Raw genomic sequence first — 10,786 nt, 5'->3', positions numbered from 1 at the left:
CTTAAACAGACGTCGGGTCGGACGGACTTCCTTCTTCCTCTTTTTGCCATCTCTATCAATAATAGCACTGTAAGCCAAAACTGTTTCATACAACCAGTGCAATACTATACAAGAGTAAGGGTACAGCGCCACGGACTTTCTACTACAAGAGTGACTGGCTCCAAAGTACTTGGTAGGAATTTGGGAGCTAATGCAAACACAACAGCTAAAAATGACCGGCGAAATCGTCAGGCTGGACATTTTTGGAAAGGAATAATCGTTGACAGTTCCTCTCATAGTAGTGTTGTTGTAGTTCCTGGTCGTACTACTGCATCAGCAGATAGAGATGTATGAAACTGTGATGATAGCTGGCAATAAGCTTGCTGGCTGCACCGACTCGCCTAATTTGCAAGGTGCATTGCTGCAAGGCAGATTGTACAGAGCCCGTAGGCTTTGCAAGCCTATGGCTAGAGGCAATCCTTCCTTACAATGTTATAATATAATAAATACTGTACAGTATATATGTCAATAAATATAAGTTACATCTATATTACTAGTGTTGTTGTTTTGAAACGATTTGATCACTTGGCAGCGCCATGGATGACTACAAGAAATACCTGGACTGGGTACCCTTTCGGATGGACAGACATTTGACTTAATTTCATCAAGGGCTTCACTATGACCTTACTTTAGTACGCAGACAGTCGATTCTGAATTGACTGGTTTTTTTCTAAATTAAGTAATATTACGTTGTTTTTAAGCTCTGCTTGGAAGTACTAACTTTAGATCATCAATGTTATTCAAATTAATTCGAATGATTTAGAAAACAGAGATGGAAGATCCATACTGAGTAACTATTTTTCGACATTTTCGGTCTCATCCAGTTGGAAAAGTCCGTCTGTCTGATAGCGTAGAGGACACCGAGTACAGTATCCGGACACTCTCCTTGGACGGATGGACTTTTCAGTGTTTACTGTATTTCTTCTAGTGGTCCATGACAGCGCTAACTACAGATCCAAAAAAGAATCAGGCTGATCACTTTTCCCATCACTCTATATAACGTGGACCACTGAAAGCGTACATACTGTTAATCTTGATTTGCCAATTTTTGATAGTATAGTGTACAGCTACAGACATACGGTGCAGTCAAAATGAGTAGCAAAATAGTCGGCTTCCTACTTTTAGGATCATCACTTTCCGTCTTTCCGTAGTCTTTGACGTGTCCAGAACTACAGTACTATCAGTACAGTACTGTACTGTAGAGTAGTGTACTGTAGTACTGTACTGTACGGTCTGCTGCGAGCATACCAGGTTGTCACCCTAACTTTCTGTTCTGTATCCGTAACACAGCCTATAGCATAATAGTGAGGAGACAATTAGGTGACAACTCATTTTGCACGCTTGCCGTCAGACTCTGCAACCATTGACAACGCACGCACTCCATTCAAAATCGCCTGCCACCATAAACGATGAGCTAGATCTCCTCGCCAAATGAATTAGCTAACCAAGTTTAATCGAATTTTCATCACTTTGAACCAAGTCAATGAAGTGATTCAATCGATGAATTGCTATATCGATGAGTAGATAGTCCATTATTCCATCTATGGAAGCGGAGAAGAAACACAAACTCCATGAAAGCGAACGACCTTTTCGTCCTCGTCGTCTACCAATTCAAAATATTGTCTGGAAATTACATCAACGGCAATGCAATCAAGCATCGCCAGGGACAAATTGGTACCAAACTCGCTCGTTGTATCAGAATATATGCCCGAATTTTACTGTGGTTGATGTAGAAAAACGATTATGTTTTATGCGTAAATTTTCACCCGATGGCAATTCATTTATTGCTTTCTCACTAGATCAAAAATCCGTTGAAATTTATCAATTTCAAGGCCCAAGTGCTGCAGAATCATTACTCCATGCCAACGTGGACGCAGCCTATTTACGTAGTAAAATATTTGATGTATTTTTTAAGCGCCAATTTATTACTACTGTCACCAGTAATGGAGAATTACTCAATCGAGAATGCAGCTTATACACAGACGATAGCCGATATGTAATTGTATGTTCTGCAATTGCAGTACCGGAAGATCCAAGCCCTTATTTTTATGATATTTATCGAAGTAATGAATCTGTTTTTCCGAATGTGCGCTCTCCATTGGAACATTACACCATCCATATCATTGATTTACAAACTGGTCGCCACTGTGATCAGAAAACATTCCGTTATGATAAAATCTATCTATCCCATAATCAAGGCTTGTATTTATATAAAGATATTCTAACTGTTTTATCGGTTCAACAACAAACCATTCACATCTTTCAAGTAACTAAGCATGGCCTCTTGATCGATATTCGTACTATTGGTCGATTTTGTTTTGATGATGACGAGCTAGCTTTATCTGCTCTATCAGCAAATATAACCAGTCATCACTATCAGTCCAATACAACTGCCTCAACTCATCCTCAACGTAGGGACAGACCTTTTTGTGATACCTCCATTAACTCATTAAAACATCGCCTATTAACTTATCTATGGAGAAAAGCTAATCAAGAAGGACCTGATGGATTGAGAAGATTTTATAAGCATTACATTTACTTTTGTGCTTTAAGAATGTGGAAAATGCAAATGTTAGATGAAGAGCATCTATTAATTAAATATGCCAATGAAGATGTAGTCACCATGCGTGTCATGGATCCAAATGCTCAACCATCTTTATTTGTCATTTATAATACCAAATCGACCAAAGTAATAGCGGTATTTGAAAATACTTCCGAATTATTGTTACGCCTTTTTGAAGAATTTTGTGATCAATTCCGCAATGCTCAATTACATTTAGCAATCCCCTTTACAAGCAGTGCTTCAAATAATCTCCATGCAAGGCAATTACTCCGTCGTTTTAAAGATACTATTGTTAGTGCTAAATATGGTGGTCATATAGAAGCGGTTAAAAGGCTGCTGGCTCAATTGCCTATAAGCGCTCAATCATTTAGTAGTAGCCCATACTTAGATCTTTCATTATTTAGTTTCGATGATAAATGGATATCGCAGTTGGAGAGACCAAAACCATGTGGTGATCATCCAATAAAGTAAGTATAACAACTCAGTATTAAATTTACAGTTAATTAATGTTAACCCCTACTCACTGTCAGTTAGAAGTAGAAATTTAAAGGAAATGACTACTGGTAGTTTTAACATCGACTTTCTCTGCCTTTTACTCACTAATATTAGTGTTAGGGTAATAAATGCATAAAGTATGGTATTTGACAACGACCATATACAATAATGATAAATGTACTAGTTACTGTAGCCATTGCTATAAACAAACGTTGTTCTAGAGGAAGAAATTTTTCTATTTGTATAATCAGTAGACTTGGTCATTTTTAATAACCCTGTCAATATATGAATAACAAACGAATTATAAAGATATTTTCGCTAATTGTGCTAGTTCAATTGATAGAATATTATATACGAGTACAAGTATCAAAGTCAAATACTTGCGCTTCAGTAGACATTATATTTAAATTGACTCGTTTTAATGCAGCTCTATAGAATACCCAAATACAAGTATATGGCTTATCACGCAAACAATTGTATTTTACAAGTCTTATATATTTTAAAATTATAGGTTTTTCGGTCGCGATTCTGGGCTACTCAAGTTTAAGATTTTCCCCGGAATACCCGACGTTCAGTCGCCTCCATTAGCGAGAAGATTAGTAGCATTTACATTCCATCCATTTTATCCTTTTGCCATATCTGTACAACGGACCAACATCGATTACATAGTGAATTTCCATTTCCGTCATAATTCTAAAGATAATAAAGAATATGTGATATAACGATTCGCTAATACAAATCAGTAATACTACATTTAGTAAATTATCCTTGCATCAGTGCTGAAAACTTATTGCTTTAAAATTTAGAATTTTCTCTACATGATAGATCCAAAATTTTCTATTCTATTTCCAGTTTAGCTTGAAGTAGAATTCGTACTGTAATTATTCAAGAACGCAAGTATTACTGTAATGTTATCGTTAAGAAAGTGATATACGTGTTGATAAAATCTATATAACCGTACAGCAGATGCATGTCACTGTGATTATTTTATTTGTATCTATTTAATAGTTACAGTATGTAACTTATTATGCATATTATTAATAGGCTATATCTTGATCCAAATAGATTTGTAATATCATATTTTTAATAATCTTCATAATCTTCATTTTTGATACTTTAAAACTACACAAGTCTGACTTCACCGTCATTAACCGTCCCTGTCAATGACAGAACTACGGCAAAATTATATATAGTACATCCTGACAAAGTATATCATAATGTAATATGCAACATAGCGTACTATGCGTCTCCGGCACTCCCTGAGTGCAGTTAGATATTTACTGTCAACTACAGCATTTAAAACAAATAAATAGAGTACGGAAGATTATTTTTATAACAGAGCAACTGCAAATTTTACACTATTTGCCTCACGCAGAATTTGGAGTTATACTGTATGCATAATAATATATAATTGTTATAAAATTTCAAATATTTACGATGTATAATGTAAACTCATTGTCTGTAATTTGTAATGATTTGTATATATATATGAATGTCTAATAAAATATCTTAATGCAAGACAAGTTATATCTTTAATTAAGCAAGGTTATAAATCGTGAATCGAATTTATGAAAGCAATATACTTATTCTGACACAAGTAAATTAATTTACAATGTAAACGTGCACCCGTAATTCGTCGGTGAAAGCTATTCGCTGTAGAAAGTAACGGCGGTCTCATTAAGAGGTGCAAGGAATTAGTTCTATAGTATTATATCGAGAATCTACTTTCCGCTACAATTTCTTTTTACGTATACTGTAGGCACGCACATAAACTTGTACTTGCTATCAGACAGTAAGAGATTAATCATTATGCTTGCATACTTTAGCGTTACTGATACTCTATCCAAATATAGGAAAGATCTCTACCTTGAATACAGGACATTCTCAATTTATAGATGCGGTTGTTACTACAATCATCCACGTACCATTAGAGAGATTACTGTAATCACTACTATAAATGAGGCTAAATATGCCATAATAACAAAATTCAACAGCAACACCGACATGCATGAATACACCTTAGCAAGTACGTTACAACAACTCTAATGCCGGTATTAAGGTCTTTATTAGCGAAAACATAACAGCAAACAATAGTTTGTAAACTCATCGCTTTATTTCCAATGCAATAATATCACTATTAAGATACATACAAGACAAAGCTTTATCAGCTACTCAAGGGCAAAGGACGATCGTCGATCGTATACATAATAATAAATTAATTTCTTCACAAGCATACTTACAAAGAGTATGTCGATTAATTGTTACTGTAATGTATTATATACTGTACAGAAAAATAGAAACTACAGCAGGGAAGGATGCCAGTCAGCAAGTATCTAAGTGATCTTTGAGGCTCCAACCTTAACCTAGCTTACCAACATGTGAAGACAATCAGTTATGTAAGCGACGAAATGAAATCTGTCCTGAACACAAAAGTCGCAACTCTATAAAGGTAACGGCGAAAAAGGGAATTTAATAGGAATAATTAAGCCATGGTATCAGACTATCGCCATCTTTAGATATTTCTCGAAGTCTTAATCGGGCAACTGAAACTTTAACAGTTTTATAGGAGATTCAAAATTGTTTCCCGGAATATTGCCTAACACTAAAATTAGATTTTTCGTGAGTACATAGCCTCCGTAAGGCCACTACTATAACTACTAAAAAGGAACTGTCGCAGCTCATTGAACCTACCAATCTTGTAACAAACCATGAGCTTCATCAATCTGATCTTTACCGCCAGAAATAGTGATTACCCGATAATCTTCACCAGGTCTGGCATCATCAATCTTAATCATAGCTCCGCTCCTTTCTCTAAATAAGACCCAAATTAGAGATTTTAGTGATAAATACACCACAACACATATCTGGATGAATTCATAAAAATTTTTGTGGTAAAATTTTAAAGTTAAGTATACCTGACATCACGAATGCGGGTACCTCCTTTCCCAATTATAGAACCTGCTAACTATTTATCGAAATTACGAGTCAATAAAGGTAATTGAAAGTTTAGCATGGAAGTTATCTCTTACATCTTTAGGTATAGATACTTGTACTGTCGCTGGTCCTTTCTCTTGTCGACGACTATCGCCTTTAATATGAGCAGATAAAGAAGTCAGTATCATACCTCAAATGCAAGTATTAATTGTACAGTTCATAGTAAAGTTACATACCTCCATACACTGGCCTTTCTGCTGGTTCTTTTGGCTGATGCTATTAAAAATAGACCATCAAGCATAAATTACAATTGCATGCAACAAATATGCATTCAGCCAATGTTAATGTAACCGCGCAGACTTTGAGAAGTTAATGGCGTCCATAGTACACTACAAGGTCTTACCGAAACTGGCTCGTGCCCATAATCCATCGGTGGTTGATGAGGGGAGTCCTGAAAATCCCTTCCATAAAACGGTCTATCTCTTGGTTCGTAATCGCGTTCATAACCCCTATCATCCCTAGGATAACGTCGACCATGTTCAGGACTACCTGATATAGGTGGATATCTACTTGAAGGTTCTCGTCTGTAATTAGGGTATCTTGGATCAGAATCCCAATTTGATTGTGGACGTCCCCTTCGGGCTGGTCCACTGCGGCTGTCACGATCGTAATCTCTGCCTCGGCCTCTTGGGTAGTCGTAAGGGCGATCATAATCGCCTTCAGATCGCCAATCCGATCCACGACTACTACTAGCTGGTGGCATTTGATTATCACGGTAACGATTATCTCGATAATTGCTACCTCCTCGTGATAAATTATTATCAGGATCATAAAGATCTACGCGCCCCTTGGGTGGCGACTAATTTCATAAGCGAAATAAAATAATCTACAGTAAGAATATTTTCCAAATTACGGTATTCAAACTTCTCAAATTACCTCTAAAAGAATTTCCAAAATAGACTGAATAGCTTTCACAATCGTAGCTGGAGTACCTAAAATTTAATCCACCTTACGTTAGCAATATAGGACGCCAATGTCTGTGTGCGTACAATTATTACATAACATTCGTTATAATCATACCTGTAATAGAGACAACTCTTTCGGTTGAACGCGGCATTGTATCTGCAAATATCTATGATTGCAAGAACTGATTTAAGCAAAAAATGCCATGGTCTCTAAAAACGTCGACCTAGCTTTAGAAAAGGTATCTCATAATTTTACCTTGATACCAGCATTTGTTTCCTACACAATAATACAATAATTAGTGCTTGCAAGATTTGATTATTTACCCAAGGTCAATCTATACAACCGAAACAATCGACGAAGTTGCAACACTAACCTGGCGTAATTCTTTAATTTTAAAGCCAGCACGACCAATAATACCACCAACTTGCGATTGCTGTACTAATAAATTGACCTCTGTCTGATAATTATCCGAATCAGCAGGGCGATCACGATACTGTTGATTGATGTTAATAAAAAATACAACATTAATATTTCTCCATTGAAACAAAGCCATAATTAATGTTCATACATCGCCAAGTTTCGGGATAACTTCATGAAATATAGACAATACATTCTTTAAACCAGCCTTGATTGTCAATATTCTAAAATAAAAGATAAAAATATATGTTAATGTTATACCTTGCAAATTAAATATGACTAAGTATCCGTAGATAACACTTATATTTCGATACAGGTTCTCAAATATCTGTATAAAAGTAACGTATTGAACAAGATCGATAGTAGTCTAACGTATAGGAAAATTGCTACAAGAGGCTTTAAGGGCATTTTCCAATGCTATTACTGGTACTGGTCGAATAGGTTGTAAATTTTTGGCAGCAATGAAAAATCGTCTTTTATATCACTTTCAAGAACATCCTTGTTTGTAGTCTACATTGCTATATTTATTAACTTATAAACATAATTATACAAAGTAAATCGCTTAGCATAAATAAATTTAAACCATATAACCAATGACATTAGAGTGGAAGGAGATAGGGACATACCGCTCGGTGGAATGTGATTCGGGCACTGATACCACAGCATTATACTGGAATAGGACAGGTTAACATAGGATTAAGATTCGGATAATATCTAGCATAATTCTAGGGTGAGGACAGTACTACGATAGAATAGGATTCCAATATGGGGAATATAGAGCAAACTTTCGAATACATAAAATTTTTTTTAATTTTAACATACTGTACAGTGAAAAATATTGAATTTAACAAGTATAGCTTTAAGTGAGGTATAAATTTACTTACATAAAGTAGAGTACTACAGATGAAATACGTCATCAAGCAGTCACAACTCACAAGTGCACTGAGTAAAGTAATTTTTAAAATTTATACTGAAAATTATTAAGCCCATGATGCTCACAAAGCGCAAGGACCTAAATTCTAAGGTTATGAAACAATATACTTCAAGAGAGTACAATGCCAGCGACTGTTAATATTAGAATCATTATAAAGTAATGCAATCACGTAAATGAGAAGTATCACTGACAATACAAAACAATACCAGTAAGGGATATCAAAACTGGATATCATCACGACTATAGTAGAAGCTTAGCCATCATAAGTCTCCAAATAACGAATATAACTAATTACACAGACTACTTTTATCTGTTAGGGTGGAGATTGTTGGCATTAGGAAGAATCAGTTAGGACAGATTTATCTATCTTGAAAGAGCAATGAGCAAACACGAAAATATATTTATCTACAGTTAACTAACCTCACTACGAAGACGTTTAATAGTCAGACCACCCTATATATGGAATGTATACGGTAATTAATAAGCATCTGAGTTAGCCAAGAATATATTACGTCAGCAATTTTCTCTATAGCATTAAAGCGCCGAATTTCTTCCAAGATTTTACGGCTGCAAGTTATTTATAACGAAAATGCTAGCAATCATCCCAGTGAATAGCCATATAATTCCATGGCTTTGTGCAAATATCTATTAGCACAATGGGCATAATATTCCAGTCTTTCTTAATTTACGTACCTTGCCAATAATCCCGCCAGCATCCTAAACGAAATAACATATTAAGTATTATCGACACGTTATTAATTAAGATTAACAATCACTCACTACATTCGTAAGGCGAACTTAACTTACGTAAAAAGTAACAGTTACATATCTCTATACATACTTGAGATGATCACAGTAATTAAATCATAAATGATAAATACGGATAATCAATAAGTAAATATTGGATGCTGCTTTACCTTACCATCACAGAGTCATAGCAAAGTGCTGCATAGTACTAACTATCCATTACAAGTTAGAAAGTAGAGTTGAAAGTGAAAACAATTTTTGCAAACTGAAGAGGTCAGTATAATCTATGATTAAAAGCTACATACTGTACGTACAGTATCATATTATGGTTATTGTAATGAACGTCTCTGTAAAACGTCAAAGTTTCACAGATAAAAATATCAAATCAAGCTGAATTATAATATATAAGTGAAACAATAAACGATATTTCAATGTAAAAAAAGAATTACAGTAAGACGAATAGCGAAAGTATACTATAGGCGTATTTTTACGCAGACAATCTATAGACCTTGCTACACTCTACTGAATTGAAGATTTGTTTGTACTCTTTAGCTACTGATGGTATTAGCAATGTCATATGATGCAGCAATTTGTAAGTCTAGTAAGTCCTAGTGCCGGCAATTGTCACTAATGCAAGCGATAGTAATTTCAATTTCGCGGGACATAACTGAATGACAATAGCTACTATGCAATTTACAAGATATTTATTTCGCTTAAACTATGTAATTTATTGTTATTATTTTAAAACAAAATTTCATCACATGATGCGAAAGCGATTCGCTTCAAAATGGAGACGATTTTTATTCATTAATCCGTCAATTAAAGCATAATCGACTAACCCGACTCTGGATTAAAACTCTGGCGCTAATTTCCACATCGGAATCATCTGTTTTAGCCCTCTTATTCTTCGCTTCATCATAGTTATCAATATCAGCTGAGCGTTTTAATTGTTCACCGCGACCTCCTGCATAGAAAATGTAGTAAATTAGTCTAATATATAAACATGTATGAACGTTGTCCAAATGTTTCTAACATGAAAATTGGACATAAATCTGTACGAAAGTATGGTATTAATTATAAATTGACTACCAAGCTATTCTACAATCAACACTTATGATAGATGAGATTAAATTGACTTTCGTCAAACACTAACAATACGCGTATACGAGTACATTTCTCGATCAAAGAGCGCATACTGTCCAACCGGTATTGAGTAGATGTACAGTACAACTGTAGTATTTAACATGTGAAAACGTTGAACATGATGGCATCTATCTATACGCGATTACTGTACTGTAATATTATTTATCTTGTTATAATTACCGTCGTCACCGTCGTCTCTTTCCATTCCACCACCAGGACCAACATCGGCCATATAGAAAATTTTCGGCTTTTACTTTAACGAGCTATAAATTTCATAAGAAGACTAATATTACAGAAGATTAGGTGGATATTGTATATCTACTATTGTACAATTTTATTTCCAATAGTGAAGAGCCTAAGAGTTCCGCTCTTGATCTTATCGTGGTTATACATTAGCGACTAGTATTTGTTGACGTCTATCATTCTAGGGAGCGATGGTCATTGACTGGCTACTGCTAGAATTCAATCCATGACTACGACTGACATATTCTTTCCTCTTTGCAAGTCAATTTCTTGTTATGTGATGTTCCTTAGCGTAGTATGTCGCC

The 10,786-nt window shown here is 35.2% G+C and overlaps 2 protein-coding genes across 2 annotated transcripts; one reads left to right on the top strand and one right to left on the bottom strand.

The window, feature by feature from the left end:
• Positions 1 to 1,582: 1,582 nt before the first annotated feature.
• On the top strand, positions 1,583 to 3,819 carry TRIADDRAFT_50870 (uncharacterized protein; the record flags this gene model as incomplete). Its single annotated transcript, XM_002116406.1, has 2 exons — positions 1,583 to 3,069; positions 3,609 to 3,819. 2 exons carry the CDS (start codon positions 1,583 to 1,585, stop codon positions 3,817 to 3,819), a joined length of 1,698 nt encoding a protein of 565 aa, XP_002116442.1.
• Positions 3,820 to 5,668: 1,849 nt separating this feature from the next.
• TRIADDRAFT_30852 (uncharacterized protein) lies at positions 5,669 to 6,219 on the bottom strand (the record flags this gene model as incomplete). Its single annotated transcript, XM_002116319.1, has 4 exons — positions 5,669 to 5,699; positions 5,789 to 5,908; positions 6,013 to 6,062; positions 6,127 to 6,219. The coding sequence occupies 4 exons, from the start codon at positions 6,217 to 6,219 to the stop codon at positions 5,669 to 5,671; spliced, it is 294 nt and encodes a 97-aa protein (XP_002116355.1).
• Between the last annotated feature and the right edge of the window lie 4,567 nt (positions 6,220 to 10,786).

This window comes from Trichoplax adhaerens, genomic scaffold (assembly GCF_000150275.1).
Source record: "Trichoplax adhaerens TRIADscaffold_15 genomic scaffold, whole genome shotgun sequence".
In the NCBI taxonomy this organism is placed as follows: Eukaryota; Metazoa; Placozoa; class Uniplacotomia; order Trichoplacea; family Trichoplacidae; genus Trichoplax; species Trichoplax adhaerens.
The sequence above is the reverse complement of the archived record's forward strand: the minus strand, read 5'-3'. Positions and strand labels throughout refer to the sequence as shown.